At 35.2% G+C, this 19,937-nt stretch overlaps 1 protein-coding gene across 3 annotated transcripts in view; it reads left to right on the forward strand.

Annotated features, from left to right (window-relative positions):
• The window catches only part of CSMD3 (CUB and Sushi multiple domains 3), a 1,542,511-nt gene that overhangs the window by 1,454,625 nt on the left and 67,949 nt on the right, over positions 1–19,937 (forward strand). For all 3 annotated transcript variants that reach the window (XM_027854053.1, XM_027854054.1, XM_027854055.1), the window contains 2 exons: positions 1,250–1,423; positions 13,564–13,746. In XM_027854053.1, coding sequence (XP_027709854.1) covers positions 1,250–1,423; positions 13,564–13,746 — 357 coding nt within the window. The remainder of the gene's footprint in view (positions 1–1,249; positions 1,424–13,563; positions 13,747–19,937) is intronic.

The raw sequence follows: 19,937 nt of genomic DNA on the forward strand, positions 1-19,937 counted from the left end.
GTTGAGTGTATCTCAAGAGAAAATCAGAAAGGGGGATTTATGGATGAGTTGATCTTTACTGGACTTCTACCCAATTTTCATTTCATTTCACAGGATCAAATCCTTCAATTCTATATAACCTTCACTTCCTACTAACACCTCTCCTCAAGGTCTGATCCTCTGTTCAGAGAATACATTGGGGTTAGTTATACAAAATGATAAGTTTTCAAAGACATAATTACATACACAAGGATTTACTGTGTTGTCTCTTACAGCCCACATTCACAGTGAGAAAACAGAAAGCCTTAACTCAAACAATATAATGCTATAGCTCAGTCTGGGTCAGGGTCCTTTGCAAACCAACTTGGTTTCCCAGAAACATTCAGCCTGCATTCTTATTCCAGGTCATTGCAATCTAAACATTAGTGATCTGATTGTAACTTTCAGCTTAAATAAACTAACAGCAACTGACAGTGTTTATTCTCTTTAAATAGCAATATGTGTGGAAGTGGAGGAGGGTTGGTGTGGGGGGTGGGGTTTGAGAGAGTAAGACTGGAAATGTCTGACCAGTGGGCCAGTACTGAGTTGGCCTTAAGTGTGTGATTCATTCAAAGTATTCAGAATAAAGATCACAATAGTGGTATGTTAAGAATAAGTGGAAAACTTGACAATTTTAATATCCTTTTCTTCCAGTGATTACCTTAGAGCTAGTCTTTAAAGCTGATTGAGGTTATTGAGGTTGATATGCACTTATCTTCCCTATATTAGGCTTTCCCATTTTCACTTTGGAACTGAAAAAGGAAGTATGTTCTACCCACCCAACCTCACCTCCACCTTGCCCCTTGGCTTCACATTCCAAATTTATTTAAAAATATATATCTGAACATAGGGTTGGGGAAAGGCTTACAGTTTTTCTTTACATCCCCCACAATTGTGTGATTTCAGGACTATCCACAAATACATCATACAGGTGTATGGCACACCTGGGGAAGCAAACCTGTACTCATTTTTCCATATTTTAAGATACCTGGTTATGGCTTTTCTTTCCCCTACAAACAACACTTCTAGTGGGGGGGGCAGATGCTAAAAAAAATAGCTACTATGATACCCTTTATTAAGGAAAAGTGATAGCTTGACATCAGATAGACAGTTGTGTTTTATATGTGTAAAAAAGCAATCGTGCTTCCAACATAGTTTTAAAATGTTTTGGTTTAGGTCATTTGATTGGTAATTAAAATATTTCTTTATCTTCAATAATTATGTATTGTAGTGATTGACTGTGGACACCCAGGCGTTCCTCCCAATGCAATCCTGTCTGGAGAGAAGTATACATTTGGTTCTACTGTTCATTATTCGTGCACAGGAAAACGGACCCTTCTTGGCCAGTCAGCACGTACCTGCCAATTAAATGGACATTGGAGTGGATCACAGCCTCATTGTTCAGGTACTGCTTTGAAAAGGTGGAAGATATGTATTAGAAAAACTTACATGCTTTAACTGTTTGTTTTCATTCTTTCAGAAATAGCCAAAAACAAAACAAAACAAACAACCTTACATTTCTATTAAATAAAAATCCACTTGAGGAAAGTAAATAATTTTATCCAAATCCAGTGGAATTCCCCTATAATGCTGGTATTTGGAAAATGTGATTTAATATGATTATTGACATGATCCAACCTATGAAATGTCTGATATAAGGAGTTATATTGGGAATCAAATTTATATGAAGGAAAATACTCTCTCCTAGAATGAGGAAACTGGATTTAATATGTTTTCATTGGAAGCTTAGCAAAGAGTACAGTAGCTTTTCCTAGGATTAATCCTTATTACTTTGACTTTTCAAGCTAACAAATTTAGTTCAAACTTACCTTTTGAAACTACAATTTACTTATAGCTTAATTCTCAATGGACTATAAATCTTCAAAAATGTGTCATATTTGTCCACTGAATAAAATTTCAGATGTTTTACTTGTACTACAAGTTTTCATTTTAAAACTTAATAGGAAAGTAACTTTTCTGTTTATCTTAATAGGGGGGCAATTACTATGAAAGATATATCTTTTTTATTATTTTTTCCCCTGTACAGAGGTCTCTTCAGAATTTAATTAATAAAGCTAATTCCTTGTTTTTTACATTCTATATACTTGATATCATTCAACCAATCAAAAAGTATTTGTTAAGTATCTACTATGATCCAGATACTAGATTCAGAAACACAAAGAAAACATTCCTGCTTTCAAGGAGGTTAAATTTAAGCCTGGGAGAAAAAAAATGTACATATACATATATATATATATATATGTACATTCAAAATAAATATATTCAAGATAATTCAAGAGAAGGTACTAGGAAATGGGGAATCAGGAAGGGCCTCATGTATGTAATGTTTTAGCTGAGCTTTTAAGGAAACTAGACATTCTATTTATAGGTGCTTAATATATGCTTTTTGAGTTTAATTAAAAATTGACCTGTTGTCTACAAAATTGAACAGGTTTCAACTCTTATCTTCTCCAGCTTTATCATTATGCAATATATATACATATGTGTATATGTATATGTGTGCATATATACACACATATGTAGTCATCCTTTATGAAATATCTAATCTGTTTTTAAATATCTACTAAAGGGTTAATTTTTTACTTATGAAAATATTCAAGATAACAATGTCTTAATAAAGAAAACTATGGATATAGATTTTAAAATGCTCTTAATAGTCTGATGACATGTTCTAAGAGCTGAGGCCTTTATCTTGTGTCCCTTCTGTATTTCTTTCTATATATCTCATGCTAATCCATATGTAGACATTGTTGCATTTCTTTATTTCTGTTGGTGATACGTTTGTGGTATTTATGCATTCATTATATATTATACAAACTCTTATTAGAATATTGTTTTATTTACTTGTATAGCTCCTACTGTATTAGAGATGTTTTGACCAGTCCAAGGGCTTGGCACTTGTTGTTATTATAATAACTACATCTTTATGCCATCTTAAGATTTGCAAAGTAGGGGCAGCTAGGTGGCACAGTGGATAGAGCACTGACCCTGGAGTCAGGAGGACCTGAGTTCAAATCTGGCCTCAGAACAAACACTTGACACTTAACTAGCTGTGTGACCCTGGGCAAGTCACTTAACCCCAATTGCCTTAAAAAAAAAGAGAGAGGGGCAGCTAGGTGGCACAGTGGATAGAGCACTGGCCCTGAAGTCAGAAGGACCTGAGTTCAAATCCAGCCTCAGACCAAACACTTGTCACTAACGAGCTGTGTGACCCTGGGCAAGTCACTTAACCCCAATTGCCAAAAAAAAAGAAAGAAAAAAAAAGAGAGAGAGAGAAAGATTTGCAAAGTACTATATATTATATCTCATTCAATACTTACAACCCTAAGAGGTAGATGCTTTCATTATTTCTGTTATACAAATAAGGAAACTGAGACTGACAGAAATAAAGTGACTTTTCCAGGATCACACAAGTATCTGCAGTCCAGTGTACACTCATTAAATGTAGCAGAAAGAATAAATCAATGAACAATGCTTTAAGTGACACTTTACATTTATTCAGTAGTTTTCAAAGCATTTCATATATGTACACATATATACACATATACTATGCATATGTGTGTGTGTATGTGTGTATACCACACACATGTGTGTGTACCATACTTTAAACTTACAACATCCTTTAGAAGTAGCTACGGTAGATATTAACTTTTATCTCCTTTGGTAAATGGTCTATCTAGAAGTAAGATGGGATACCTTGGGCAATAATAGATTCCTGATTCCTGGAGATCTTTAAATGGAGGCTTGATTAACTATTTAGGTTTAAGGTATGTTAGAAAGGAGATTCTTTCTTGATTAGGTATAAATTGGATTTTTAGCTACTAATCTCCGTTCCGACTTGAGATTGTATAATTATAAGTTCAGTGGTGAGAATATTGGCTAACCTTTCAGTTGTTTCAATAGCTTATACTCCAAAAGTCCAGGCGGTTAAAAGTTCCTCATAGAGATTCTAGGCTAAGAGAACAAATAATTATTTGAAATGGGACAAGTGCTGAGATTGGTTTATCTTTCCAGGAGGGCCAATTCTTTCTCCAAGGTAATGGAGAGAATAAAGCTGATTGTGGCTTATCCCATAAGTCTTAGTGTGCTGATTACTGACCTACTCTGCTATAATGGCCTTTTCATGATCCAAATACTAACTTTAACAGTATCAATGCCACTTGCATCCTTAAATCTATGTGTTGTCATCATTATAAAGTCAGGGTTAGTAGAAGAGAATGTGAGAATAGGATACTATATCTTGATATTCCCTGTAGTAGTAGATCAAAAAGTAGTCATTATATCATAGGAAGACTCAATATATTCACCATGAATGTATGAAAGAATCTGTTTTTTGTTTTAGTTTCATAACAAGTGGCAAAATCATTCAGTTTTCCTACCAAGCTAACTAGAGAGATAAATGCATTCTACTTTTGAGACAGAAAAGGTTGTATGTATATACATTGTGTTTATACACATATACAAACGTGTGTGCATGTGTATGTAGCTAATATTCATACAGTGCTTTTAGGTTTGCAAAGGGCTTTACAAATATTATCTCATTGAATCTTTACAACAATCCTGGGAGATAGGTCCTATTAATATCCTCATTTTACAGATGAGGAAACAGAGGTCCATGGACACACAGTTAGTAAATATCTGAGCCCAAATTTGAAATCAAGTCTTCTTGACTCCAGGTCTAGCACTCTGTCTGCTCTAAATATGTGGATATTTATGCATACACACACAGACACTCCCATGGAATAAGCAATTAATATGTAAAAGATGTCCCTCCAAACTACTAAGCTTGGAGGATAAAAAACTATATTTGACCGATATCCCGAAATTTCAGAGTTGTAAGGGAGCTCAGTGGCCATTAAAGACAGCCAATTAATTGGCAAAATAAATAATTGGGGTACAGCACCCACCTGAACAGAAGGAATAAAGGCATAGTTCAAGTGCAAAACCCAGAAGCATTTAGTTGGTGAGTACAGCACACACGCATGGGGAACAGATTAGGGACCCTATCAGAAATGGAAATAAAAGTAGTCTACCATAATCCATTCTTCATCAATTCCTGTTGGTTCTCTGTGACTGTCACTTCCTTACTAAATATTCACTACCCATGTATTTAATTTTGTAAGGAATCAAAGTTAAGTGCACTAGTCCATAGTTTCCATATTCCATCCTTTTTAAGAAAAGAGAATATTTGCTTTTCTCCACTTGGATAGTCCCTCTCTCATTTTCCATAATCTTCCAAAGATCATTGGCATCAGTCTCTTTACTTTATGACCATGCTTCAGCTATGTTCTCCCTTTTCCTCTATAATCCCCTTCTCTTATTGGTGAGTTTCTCCCAGAACCTCTACTTTGTGGAAGGGCTCAGACCAGCCATCTTTTATTCTCTGGACTTCATCATCATGCTGTCATGTGGCTACACCTCCCTCCCTTTTACCACCAGCATTTTCAGCTCCCTTTTCTGAATTATCTTTTCCCATTAGAATGTAAGATCCTTGAGGGAAAGGACTCCATTTTTGCTTGTATTTGTATCCACGTTGCTTGACCCATAGTACACACTTGGTAAATGTTTATTGAACTGACGGTGACTTAATAATAACATCTTTCAGGTCTTTTAGTACCTAAGTATATAGTTCATTGGAACTCATGACTAGAACTCTTCACTTGAACTTGGTATTCTCTTCTTATCTTTTTACTTACCTTCAATGAAACAAAATAAGAATTAAGTAGTTTTGTGTCCTCTCTCACATGTGCTTTCATCATTCCATCTGTCTCAAGAAGTAGGCCTTTTCTTCTTTGATCTTACCTTTTTTTTCCCTCTTCACTATAACTAAAACAAAAAATCAAAATCTTTTGTGGTTGTTTTCCTTAGCTTTTCTTGGGAGCCTCAGCTTTATCTCTTCTGGTGCTAATCAATTGAAAAAATAGATTCTTTTTACACCGCATTCATTTCTGGAGGACCTCACCACCACTACCTCACTTTGAAACCTTACTTGTGAAAATACAAAAATGAAAAACAAGTAAGCAAATACATCCCAAGCAACGACAGCATTTGACATTGCATACCGTGTTCCCAGGGGTCTATCCCACCTCTTTCCTAAGAAGTGGGAACATGGTTTCACTATTTATTTTCCAAGACCTTCACTGCTTTGTTATTTATTCATTGTTTTATTTTTTTCATTTATATTGTTACAATCATTGTTTATATATATTTTTTTAAATTCTGATTATTTTGTTCTACACTATTTCATCTAAATCTCATTGTTTCCTTGAATTTTTATATTCTTAGAGCACTGCAACACACCCTTATCATACTACTCCTAGCTTCTAAAATAATAATTAATAACTATTGTTATGGTTAACAATAGGTATAATTTATGTGGTGCTTTAAATTTTGCAAAGCCTTTGTCAAATATTATCTCATCTTATTCTCACAACCCTAGGAGGGCAGTGTTATTGTTGTCCCCATACAGATGAGGAAACTGAAGTAGACAGGTTAGGTGACTTGCCCAAGGTCACATAGCTAGGAACAATCTACAACAGGATTTGAACTCAGGTCTTCTTGAATTTAGGTCAAGTGCTCTATTATACTACTTCTCCAAAAAAAAAAAAATCTAAGTTGGTTTGTGAGCTCTCTGTGCATTAGTATTTTTAGGTAATGACCAGTTTTATTCCTAATCAGAATTGCTTCACTGTGTCCTAATTTAGTTCTTAAGAGTTTCCATATCCCTCCTGTTTCAATTTCCCTTTTAGAATTTTAGTTTATGGGATTCTTACCTTTTATAGATCTTTTGAGATCATGTCTCCAATAAACAAGTGTTAACAGTATCTCTGGTTTTCTTCTTCTATAAATTAGACATTTCATTCCAAGTTTCCCATCATTTCTACTTCAGCAACGAGGCCTTCTCTCTTGGGGAGAATAAGTTTTATTGGCATATTTTATTTTTATAATATATACATTTACAAGTTACTCGTACTTCATGAGAGATCACTTATAACAAAGTAAAACTGTTAAAGTAAATCTAATAAAACAAAGACTTCATCTGAAAGTGCATTCAACATTTCACATCTATAGAACTCTCCCACATCTCTTAAAAAAAAACAACATCCATTTTCTATATTTTCCATCCCCTATTCCCACCCTGCAGAAACAAATAAATAAATCACATAACAAATATTCATAATAAAGCAAAATAAATTCCCTCAGTGGCTATATGTAAAAATATATGTTTTCCTTCTGTATCCTCAATATGTTACATCTTTTTAATCCTTGTATTGGTCATAATTTGTATCATTCAAGGTTTATTTTTGTTTGTTTTTAACAGTTTAAATTATTTTCTTGGTTTTGCACATTTCATTTTCATCAGTTTATAAAAGTCCTCAAAATTGTTATTTTTATAATAATGATAGTATAAATTATTCTTCTGGTTCTGCTTACTTTACTCTCCATCAGTTCATTTAAGCTTTTCTATGCCTTATAAAATCTTCTACTTTGTCATTTCTTGTAGTCCATATTCCTTAACATTGATATACCACAACTTATTCAGACAATCCTCAGTTGATGGGCATCTCCTTAGTCTAGCTTTTGGCTACCACAAAAAGAGATGCTGTAAATGTTTTGGTTCATAAACAGTCTTTCCTCTTTATTTGATTTCTTTTAGGTATAGGCCTATCAGTGGTATAGCTGAGTCAAAGGGCGTACACTGCTTAGGAATTTTTTGTATATAACTTATATCTATTTACAAATCCACCAACTGTGCATTGGTGTATCTATTTTCCCACAGCCCCTCCAACCTTTATCATTTTCCTTTTTTGTTATCTTTGCCATTATCACTAAAAATCAGAGGAATGCAAATTAAAGCACTTCTGAGATTCCACCTCACATCCTCCACCCTTTGAAGGATAAAATTAACAGTGAGACAAACCCATAAATTATTAGCTTCTCAGCTTCTCATGGACAAAGAGATGGAGCTCAAATAAGGACTAGATAACTGAACTTGGGGGGAACTAGGTGGCATAGTGGATAGAGTGCCAGGCCTGGAGTCAGTAAGACCCAAGTTCACATTTGGCCTCTGGCACTTACTAACTGTGTGACCCTAGGCAAGTCATGTCACCATTTGCCTCAGTTTCCTCATCTGTAAAATGAGCTGGAGAAGGACATGACTAAAACCACTCCAATATCTTTGCCAAGAAAACCTCAAATGGAGTCACAAAGAATCAGACACAACTGAACAACAACAACAAACCAAACTCCCTCCTCATTGTTACATCATGCCTCTGCTAGAAATGTGATGTGGTCTCTGAACTAATCTTTCATCTTTCTGTCTAGGTGATCTATAGTATATTTCACTGTTACTCTCATTACTATCTCTTCCTGTATTCATCTTTCACAAAATAATTTCCCCCATTACTAAATTTTGTCATATAACTATTTCTTCTTAATGGTCAGTGTTTATCCCTCATCTCATCGCCCTACCAATAATGTTTCTTTTCAATAAACTATATTCTTCCAGAGCCTCATTCTAGTTATATGTGTTATTCTATCGTATCTTAGTCATAACTGTGAGATCAAATTTGCCTTTCTGCATTTAAGATCTCATCCATTTAGTCATAATTTGTGCAAAGTTACCTAGACATCTAAAGACATGGGTTTTACTACTGGCTCTTTTCTTGGATTTTGTCTCCTGTAAATTCCTAGGCATCTCTACTGATATTTCTCTTCCTACATTTTACCTACTCTTTATGGTATCTATGCATATTTATACAGGTTTCTCCTTACTTTTTTTCTTTTTCAGCTTAAAGTTGTTTTGACTAGATTTGTATGACTCCAGGGTAATGCGTTATTACAAACCTTTTAGATTTACTCCATCCCTGGCCAGAAGCTTCCTGTATTGTAAATTGTGTTCCAGAAATTCAATTTTCATTCTTAGACATCATCTTCTTTACCATATGTTTCATTTCCAAAATCTTTTACTTCATTAAATGTTGCCTTTAAGTGGCATCAGGTATAATATTACCTATGTCCCTCAGGTTTCTTGCCAAAATTTCTTAATCTCTTTCATTTCTTTCTAGTTTCATTCTGGAAGTAGCATTTGTGTCCATCTGGGTCCCTGAAAATGGATAATAGTGATCTGTTTTAACAAGTCTTAGGAGGTTCTCTGGCACATCTTGAATAAGAGCCCAGAGCAATACCTCTTTTGTTATGAAATTGAAAAATAACTGCACCTTACCATAAAGGGGAAGGGAACAAGCATTTGTTAAATGCTTATTACATGTCCGGCATTGTGCTAAGTACCATCTCATTTGATCATAACAATAAACCTACCAGGTAGCTGTTATCATCATTGATATTTTACAGTTGAGAAAACTGAGGTAGAAAGAGGTTGTCTTGCCCAAGGTCACACAACTGATAAGTATCTAAGACAGAAGTTGAACTCAGGTCTTTCTGAATCCAGGCCAATCACTCTACCTTCTACATTACCAGCTGCCTCTAAAATCTCATCACCTACCACATGACCCCCTTACTAGATGATCTCTCACCTGAGAGCACCTGTGGATCTACAGTCTTATTCCTTGGAGTTTACGCAGCTGCTTTTTCATCAGAGCAACCATCTCTTCTTAAGGAAGAGCCTCAACTTTCTCTCTTAGCTCCAAGTATTCAGTGATTAATTCTATAAAATGTTTCTCCTTCTTTCTGTTCTTGACCTTTTCCCCATCCTCCAATGTGCCATATATCAGGATTCTCCTCTGCCTTTTCAAGTAATTATTCTTTTCTCTTTCTACACTGAAACCTTTCTACCAGTTTTTGTTTTGGGGTTTTTTTTTTGAAGAAACTTTAAGTTTGTGTCTACTTTAAAATAAATATTGCTCTTTGGTCTATTACATATACTAGAAATTATTCTCCTCCTAACCTGAAGGTTTGAGAGGCATTCCTGAAATCCCTTTATCTTCTTTTCTAGAAGAAAGACCAGCCTACCCTTTGATTGTAGATAGCAATCTAATGGCATTGGCAGAAGAAGAAATACTTAGTCTAGGTCATCAAAATTTCTCCCTGCTCTCTATACTTACTAGACGAGGGAGCTTCAGTCATTCAACTTTGTTGTTAGTAGGTCACAATCAGAACTACTTTGGCAAACAGCTTGTGGGTGACTTCAATTTCCCTCACTTCTTTAACTCTCTTAAACACAGTTAATGCTGTGAGGAGTCTCTTTAGCAACAGTTAACATCTTGACAGCCACACTCCATTTGCTTTCCTTTATTTTATTACTCCCTTACCTAGTCTTGTGCAGCTAAATGACACAGTGGATAAAATACTGGACTTGGAATTAGGAAGAACTGAGTTCAGATCCTACCTCATTCACTAGCTGTGTGTCCCTTGGCAAAGTCATTTAACCTTTCTCAGCCTCAGTTTCTTCATTTGTAAAATAAGGAAAAATAATAGCACCTACCTTAGATGGTTGTTGAGAAGATTACAATTAAATTAAATCATATTTGTAAAGTGCTTTGTAAACATTAAAGTGCTAGATAAATGCTAGTTACTAATTAGTTACAAATTAGTTACTTTGCATATTTTTTTCTACCAATCATCTGCTTCCTGGGTCCTAAATTATCCTTTGAATATTTGATCTTTTAACTTCCTCATAATTCCAGAGCCCTCCAAATCACTTCAAAATGCCTTGTCCTATTTCAGTTTGTATTCCTTACTTTTTTTCCCCTCTACACAACCTTATAGTCAGAAATAGAATTAGATATGAGATACAGGTTTATGGTTAAAAAAAAATAAAACATGGAACTTGAGATGCAAGTTTTCTTATAACTGATACAAAATTTAAGTAAAGATGTTTCCTGTTGGAACGTGGGTTGTTTTAAGAAAAACAATGTTCTGAGTCTGCTAATATCGATTGCTTACTCTAGTGATGCCATTAAAATGTGAAATGGGGAGAAAGTAAATAGAAATTTGTACAACAAAATCTTAGAACATATCAGTCTAAACATTTTTAGTAGAGAACTTTTATTTACAAATTATAGGATATTAACAATAGATTGTATAGTTCTAAAGATAATTTTATTTCCTTAAAATGTGTTTCTACCTAGAGTTAGTACAACTGACAAATCATGAATAGTTTTGTTATCTTCCAGTCCCAATAGGTTCAAATAGCTAGTTTGGGATCCAAATATAATTTGTGGCCAGAGATATGGTGTTTTGTTTTGTGTTTTTTTTTTTTTAATATGGAAAGCAAATTAGCATGTTTGAGATGAAATCACTGATCTTGAACCTTTTAGTACTATGTGAAGAACTTGTCTGACCCAGCCTTCCCTAAAGTAATAATTATAATAGAAAATACATGCATTATCCTTTTGTATATGTATGTACATTTAGATTAGTATGTATAATATAAATTTAGTCACATGCATGTGATCATGTATGTGAAAGACAACTGGTTAAGGTTAGTGATATTCCATTTGGGATAATAACAGCACCTACCTCACAGGGTTGTCATGAGGATTAAATTAGATAATATTTGTAAAGCTAGCACAGAGCCTAGCACATAGTAGGCACTATACAAATGCTTATTCTCTTCCCTTGCCTTCCCTATGTAATTGTACTTATTATGATGTGGAAGGGGTTGTGGTAGGGAGCCAAGGGGAAGAGTGGACATTTAGAAAGCCAGAATCACATCTTATAGTCCATCAGTTTTCATGCCTTTGAAAGTGTTAATGGAAAACATTGTTCATATGCAAAAGTATTGACAAGATAAATTCAAAACAAAAATACTGGGTACCTCTAACCATTTCAAGGGTACTTGGTAGAAAGGTTAGAAATCAGTAGTCTATGGATAAAGTTGTGCTAGAGCCAGCTCAAAACAGGAAAGCCTAATATATTTTCTCTGTGAACATGTACACCTTGGAAATCAGTAAATGTCACAAATCAGGACTTGATTTATTGTTTGTTGATTGTCTAGACTTAAGAAAGTCATGGAGAAAATGTTAGTAATGCACACTAAACTTAAAAGCTAGTGATAATTTTTCCCCCCAGAGAATTGGTTGCTAAATATTTATTAGCATACCCTCTGGCTATAGGAGAAATATAAAAAAGTGCATGTGTTGATCTGTGCTATACTATTCTTAAAAGCCAATAAAAGCTCACAAGATAACTTCATTTGCTTTCTTTAGCTACATTGTACATCTCAACGTAATATTCATTGCAGTTATTGTCTTAGAATAAGCACATAGCAAAATAAAGTTCAGTGTCAAAATTCTTCTGTATTTTTGAAAAAGATGAATGTGCCCATGAATCTAAAATTATCTTATATTCTTGTACACTGGCACCTTCTTTATTGATTACAAAACTGCATATATATATATATATGTATATATATATAAACACACATATACATGCACATATGCACACCCTCATACATATATACACATGTTGATTCACCAATTTGATAGCATATATATGTATATGTGTGTGTGTATATATATATATATTTTACATATATATGTCCTGTTAGAAAAGTTCTTTTCAATCTACCAAAATCCTTTGATAAGTCATTACTAGCTATTTTTTATGATTAGCTATACTTATAGATCCACCTCTTTTCTCTACCTCTGACAGAAAAGAACCTGTAGGACCAACTGATTTTAAGTGAGTTAGGAAGTGACAAAGAGGCAAATAAATTCTTAACATTGAAATTCGAAGGAATTAATACCTAGCCTTAGACAATTTCTTTTCTAAGTATTCAAAATAGGATGCTTAAACTTCAGCTTTTGCAAATTAATTATCTTGGCATATAGAGTAAGTATATAAATGTCAGTCATCTTTGCTTAAGAAATAATGAAACAATGAATTATGAAGTAAAATTCTAGACTACATGATATGTATCTAGACATCAACAGGATATAGTGGATAGAGTGTTGGCTATGGAATATGTAAGGAATGTCTTTAAATACAGCCTCTGACATTTATGACCTATGTGACTATGGGTAAACCATTTATCTGAGCCTCCATTTTCTCATTTGTAAAATAGAGATGATAATTACTATAATACCTACTTAACAGGGTTGTTATGAGGTTCAAGGTATGTAAAGCATTTTGCAGGCTTTAAAAGCCCCATATAAGTGCCAGTTCCCATTTACCTAGAATTTAGCTGCTGTAGCTAATAAGAAATAACATGTAATTGAAAAACTGAGAAAAATCATAAATAAATTATGTCACCTGGTATACAGAGCTATTTTCATTTAATCTAATTCTCCTGTTAGTTAGAAATTGCACATCTTGATTGTCATAAAATTCTGGAAGCAGGCATCTAGAATGTTCTTGAAACATATGCTGCCTGCTGAATGCCTCCAAACTCCATGAACATGGATAAAAATCCATAGAAATAGGAACCCTATTTTATGAAGCCATTGTGTCTCCCCAACTTATTTCTTCACATAAGAAGTGGATCAAGTAGAAAGTAAATGCTGTGATTTCAACTGATTGGCTTGTTTTGTCAAAACATTTCTAAACCATGCTTAATTCCAGGTGATGTGGCTGGTTCCTGTGGGGATCCAGGCATTCCAGGTCATGGTTCCAGACAGGAGAGTGACTTTAGGACCAAGAGTGTTGTCCGCTTCTCTTGTGGGACTGGTTATATCCTTCATGGCTCAGAAGAAAGAACTTGTTTAGCCAATGGAAGTTGGACAGGAAAACAACCTGAATGTAAAGGTAAATTCCAGCTAAAGCAAAATATCTATCAATATCTCTTATAACTTGTGAATATATAAAACACTGGATGAATAGAACTAAAGGAATAATTTCTTTTCATGCTACAGAAAAGTATGATTTTTATAATTTTCTTCATATAAAATATCATGCAGCAAACATTTATTCATTGTAAGTATTTAAGCATTTTATATATTTTTTGTGTTTGTTCTGTATATATTGTATTATTCTGCAGCATGTGTGTGTGTGTGTGTGTGTGTGTATAGTCTTCTCTACCATTAGAAAATAAGCTGCCTGAGGGTATGGGTTGTTTCATTCTTTTCATTAACATACAAAACATCTGGTATAATGCCTATCATATAGTAGGCCCTTAAAAAATGCTTGTTGTTTGATCAGTTGATCTGTTGTATGCAAAGGATAGTGCTAGGTGCCAGCAAAGACAGAAAGGTTAGAACTGATACCATTAATCTCCTCAGTGATCATATAGTCTACTGAAGAATAAGAAAGTAAAATAGATAGATGAAATATATGAGCTTACGGTATATGATAACTATACCAGAGAGGTACAAGACAAAGTACTGTATAAACCCAGAGGGAAAGTCCATTGCTGATTAAGGAGGATCAAGGATGCATTGATTCCAAGAGGAGGAGGAGGTATTTGATTTGAGCTTTACAGAATGAGTAGAAAGTCAATAGAAGAGGGGAAAGGAGGTGTTCCAAGCAAAGGAACAACTTCATTTTGAACTTACTTGGGCAATAAGAAACTACTAAAGATTTGTTAGCAGAGCAGCAATATGACCGTAACTTTGTAAAAGAAAGGCTATTCTGGCCATAATACAGAAGAAGGTGTTAACAGAGATAGGATGAAGGAAGATGTGTAATGAGGATTTTTCAAAAAGCCAGATAAATTATAAAGGGGTCCTGCACTAGCATGTGACCATAGGACTAAGGAGGCGGGCAGAGATTTGGGCTATATTTTAGCAGCTGAGGTGAAGACAGTGACAACTCAGGAGAAATAAATATCAATAGTTAAGTCCCCAACTATGTCCAAGAGTAGTTTGCCACTGCAATTCACCACAAGATATAGCCTCAAGAGTTACTTGCAAGAACTTAGAACCTTACTTCAAGCAAGTATGGAAAACAAGAATTACTGAGTGACTAGATTAGAACCTCCAAATTGATCTTTCTGCCATGGCCAAGCAGGTTCCAACAAGCAAATGTACAAACTTGCCTACTTCTTGAACCTCCAAGTTATCAGGGAGAATGAAATGGTCCTTTAAATATCAAAGAATGGCTTGCAAAGAAAAAGAAGGATCTAAAGAGGCAGAGGGAAGTTCTGAATATTAGGAATTAAAAAGAGAAAACACAGAGAAGAAAGAGTGAAAGGATCACAGAATAAATATAAATAAGATAAGACGTGAACTCTTTAGAGGGGATGAAGGAGCTGGAACTTGTGAGGAGACAGCCGTTTGTCTTTCAAGGAATGATCATGTGGATTCATAGGAGCCATCTAGTGAGAGATCTCATTCAGTAAGAGTCAGTGGAAGAAATGAATATAAGCAGTAAGTGTCTCCCTACAGAGCCAGCCAACTGTTGCACTGGCATTCAAAATAGAAGAGAGTTCCATACTTTCCCAGGCCTATACCCAGGACATAATCAAGGACCTCACAAAACTTGTTAGAACTGATGACTGCTACCAGTTTCTGGGGATTCAGGGAAATGGGAAGGAGAAAAGAGAATCATACAACCACAAAGAATCTAGGAACCATGCTACAGAAACTGACCTTAAAGGCAGATATGAGCGTTTCCCCAGTGTGGTTGACCTATGGCAAGATTTTATAACAAACAAATGGATTTACGAAGTGAACAGCTGGTTAAGAAGATGTTGTCTGATAAAAAGATTTGTATTTCTGGACTACAGTTTAAAATATAGGAATGTTGAGCTCTTGGCTGGAGACAGTACACCAATGAGGGATTACATGTTCCTGGAAACAACTTCAAAATTTATTAAAAGGGATAGCTCTCTAGGTAGAGAATAACCTCTTTACCTAGTCAAAAAGAGGTCATTCTCTATCTCATTTCTTACCTAGCCTTAATCACTGAATGGGCATTGCCTCAGTCAAACTGAAACCTGGGAAAGATCTTAGCTTAAAAAGGACAAGGCCTCACACTGCATCCAGGGCTATCTCCAGTTGTCCTGATCTATATCTCACCACTGGACCCAGATGGCTCTGGAGGAGAAAGTGAGGCTGGTGACTTTGCATAGCTCTCCCTCACTTAAACCCAATCTACTTTCATGTAATAGCATCACCTCCCTGATGTCATAGTCCTCTTTGAGAATGAAAGATAAACGACAACAGGTCTCTAGAGGGGAGGGAGGGATACAAGGAGAAATTTACATAATGTAAAAACAAGATATCATTATAAAAACCACAGCAAAAACCTTAAATTATTATGGAATTATAACACCCCTGATCCAAGTAGACTTGGACAGTTCCATGGACAATTCTGTGATAATGCCTACATGTGAGGAAACCTGACTCCTGAATGACTAAGAAACCATTGTATCTGTAATGTTATTTATCATGTATATGAGGAAGATGAGAATCCTGATTAATGGAGAGATAGAAGAAGGGAGAAGCCAAGTTTGAGAGGGATAGTGTGTGATTCAGGGCTTGAACTTTGAATGGCAGTTGGAAGAGCTCCTGAGATCCACAGAGATGAGAGAAAAGCAAGCCATACTGCCCCCATTGTAGCCTTTGATTCCTAATTCTTGCACTCCTAGAGACTTCAAGGAGTAGCTTTCTTGGGTAAAATAGTTCTTTCTTTGATTGAACTAAGTTTTCCTCTCCCTCCCAAGTCAAAAAGACTTCATCCTCTTGTATGTTGCATTGTTTAAATTAATTTGTAAGACTTCTCCAGTTTTTGTTTTACTGTTTGCTATGTTTGCTTGATACATGTGATTGTCTTTTGCAGAATTGTTTTTTGGTGAGAGGGACAGAGAGACAGATACAGAGAGAAAAAGAAAGAGAATTGAGGTAGTTGAGTTAGCTTTTACCCTCCCCTTTGAAGTGACCAGGGAAAGTGGCTTTTACCTGGTCTCCAAAATTAGATTATACCCCTGAGCTACAAACATATGATGCAGAATAATTCTAGACCAATACCCTTCTTGATAGTAGGAAAGCAAAAGAGTGATTGCCCAATCACAACCATCCAACTATTTTCTACAAGGGCAGAAATTGTAGTCTCTTTGGAGACAAGGTGGGCCAAATCACAAATCATATCTATTTAAATATAGATCCTGCTACAAACACACCACCTTGGGTGTCTATGGCTTGTTTTAAATCCTTACATGTGAGAGCTGGTCCATGAGAATAATTTCAGACTAATTCCTGGTCATTTTCTTGCATGCAGGACATGGTGTCTCAGTTTCCTGGTTGATCCACTGCTGGTCTGGGTCAAGCAAGTTATTGGTCAGGACTTAGTCATGAACTAAGTGTTACAGGAAGTCCTAAGGATGATAAAAGGACTTCTGAAATGGTTAAATGAGATCAAGGAAGGACTAGAACTGCTGCTTGGGTTGGACAAGACAACGAAAATGGGTGACAGAAATCAGAACTACTCAACTATTATTTGCTTCTATTTTATTTTTCAGAAAAGGAGAATAACCTTTGGATTGTAAAAGATAGAACAAAAAGGGCTAATACAAAGATGGGAACCCATGATAAGTTATTTGGTTATAAGGGAGCCACTGTCTTCTTGATGAGTTTAAGGCTGCAGGCCTAGATGAACTAGATCCCCAGGTACTGATAAAAAATGGAAGATGTTATTGTATAATCACTGTTAAGAATCTTTGAAACAACATAGAGAGCAAGAAAAATGTCATCAGAGGGGAATAGGGTTATAAACCCAGTTTTCAAAAAACAGAAGAGAAATAGAATCTTTACGGTAGAGGTCAGTGAGGTTAGCTTTAATTCTTAGCAAATTCTAGGATATGTTATTGTAGAGAGTCAATATAGTTACATCAAAAACAAGTCATGGCAGATGACATCAGTCAAAAAAGCTAATATGATTGTTGTATAAATTGAGAAGCATTCCAGGACTATAGGCAAGGTAATTCTGTTGTATGCTGCCCTGCTCAAACAATATCTAAAACATTGTTTAGCTTACCAAAGAAAAAAATATATTAATACTATACTCTGAGTTACAGGTATAAGCCTGCAAAAAATAATTTTTACTAATTCAAAATTAATTTAAATTCAGAGAAATTATACCAGAGTGGGGAACCTGCTGCCTCAAGGCCACATGTGGACTTCTAGGTCCTTGGGTGAACCCTTTTGACTGAGCCCAAATTTTACAGAATAAATCCTTTTATTAAAGGGATTTGTTCTGTGAAGTTTGGATTTAGTCAAAGGGCCACACTTGAAGACCTAAAGGGCTACCCTAGAGGGGTTTCCCCACCCCTGGTCCATATCTACCCAATCCTCTCATGCCTTTACAAAAGTCTCTCCCTTACATTTTTGAAGTAACATTTATAGTATTCTTTAACAAGGAAGGACAATCTCACAATATAATAGATCATAATAAATATAAATAATAAATAATGTAATCAAATAATAAATATAAATAATAAATCAAATATAACAAATGGTAAGTTAAAAAGTTAATATTTTGCTACTTCAACCTAAAACAATAATCATTTAATCTTGGAAATTTATTCCATGAACACTTCTCTCAGGTCCTCACCTCCCAAAAGACTGCTTTCTCTTACGACAATAGTTATCCTAATCCCTTCAAAGGAAAGGGGAAGGCACAGTTCTCTGTTCTAAATCTGGTTATAGTATTTAATCCAATTTCTTGAGCCCTGGATTTTGTTCTTAATATTTTATGTACTTTCCTAACAGAAAGAGGTTAAGTCTAAAATGGAGGGAAGAAGGGGCAGTGTTTAGTGAACTGCTTTGTTCCCTGAATTTTTTTTTCTGTGAGTCTAGAAAGGACTTTAAAGTAAATTAAGTGGTACAGTAGATAGAGGCTGGACTTGGAGCCAAGAAAATCTAAGTTCAGCATTGCTATAAACACATACTAATTGTGTGACCCTGGGCAAGTAACTTCTCTGCCTCAGTTTCCTTATGTTAGAAATGGAGACAATAAAATACCTACTTCCTAGCTTTGTCATAAGGACAGAATGAGATAATATTTTTAAAGCACAATGCAAACTTTAAAGTACTATGGAAATGCTGACTGATACTAATTTAAAAATAAAAAAACAAACTTCTAAACACTAAAACATTTTCAAAATTAGAGCGTGCTTCCTCATAGGGTAGTGATTTCCCTTTCACTAAAGGTTTCCAAAGAAAGACAGGACGATTACTTGCTGAACAGTGTTCATACATGCCTAGACTGCTATCACCAAGATCTTGTAATAACTTTGACAAGATCTATAAACTGACTAGATATGAGATAGGAGGATGAAGAATATTCAATACTAATCTCAAGGCCATAGACACTGGAACCTGGGCAAATGGTAGTCAAGAAGAGGAGAAGGAAAGATAACAATCAGTTTTAGGAATATTGAGTCTTGGTACAATGTCCTTATGTTGATGCCCTATAAAGTGTCAAAGGCACAGGTCTGCAGTGCAAAAGAAGTCTGTCTGCATACAGATCATAATTTAAGCCATGGGAGTAAATGATATTGCCAAGAGAAAAGGTATAAAGAAGACAAACAGGGCCAAGGACAAATCTTTGGGGAGAAGACTTAATGTTAAGGGTTCTGGCAGTTGAGGAACCTGCAACAAAGATAAAGAAAGAAAAATTAAAGGTAAAGAAGAAAAATAATGGATGAACAATAAAGCCTAAGGAAGACTAATTGTCTAGCAGGAAAGAGTGATTAATAGTTTGAAAAACTTCAGAGAAATCAAAGAGGACAAGGAATGAGAAAGTACTATTACTGCTTTAGAAAGAGTATTTTTAATGAAGAAGTTACAGCAGTTTTTGCTCTGGCACTGCTGAGTGCAGTGTGTTATGCATTTTACCCTTGTCCTCGGTATTCTCCAGTACCCTGTGAGGGGTCGAGGAGGATGTTTCTCATCTTTGCCACATTCAATAATCTGGCATGGTTCCTTATCATCTCTAGTATCAAATGGAAAATTTTCTGGCAATACATAGATCCTCCTACCTATCCATCCTTCTTACAT

The sequence above is a fragment of the Vombatus ursinus genome, unplaced genomic scaffold (genome assembly GCF_900497805.2).
Source record: "Vombatus ursinus unplaced genomic scaffold, bare-nosed wombat genome assembly UNPS02010284.1, whole genome shotgun sequence".
Classification (NCBI taxonomy): domain Eukaryota; kingdom Metazoa; phylum Chordata; class Mammalia; order Diprotodontia; family Vombatidae; genus Vombatus; species Vombatus ursinus.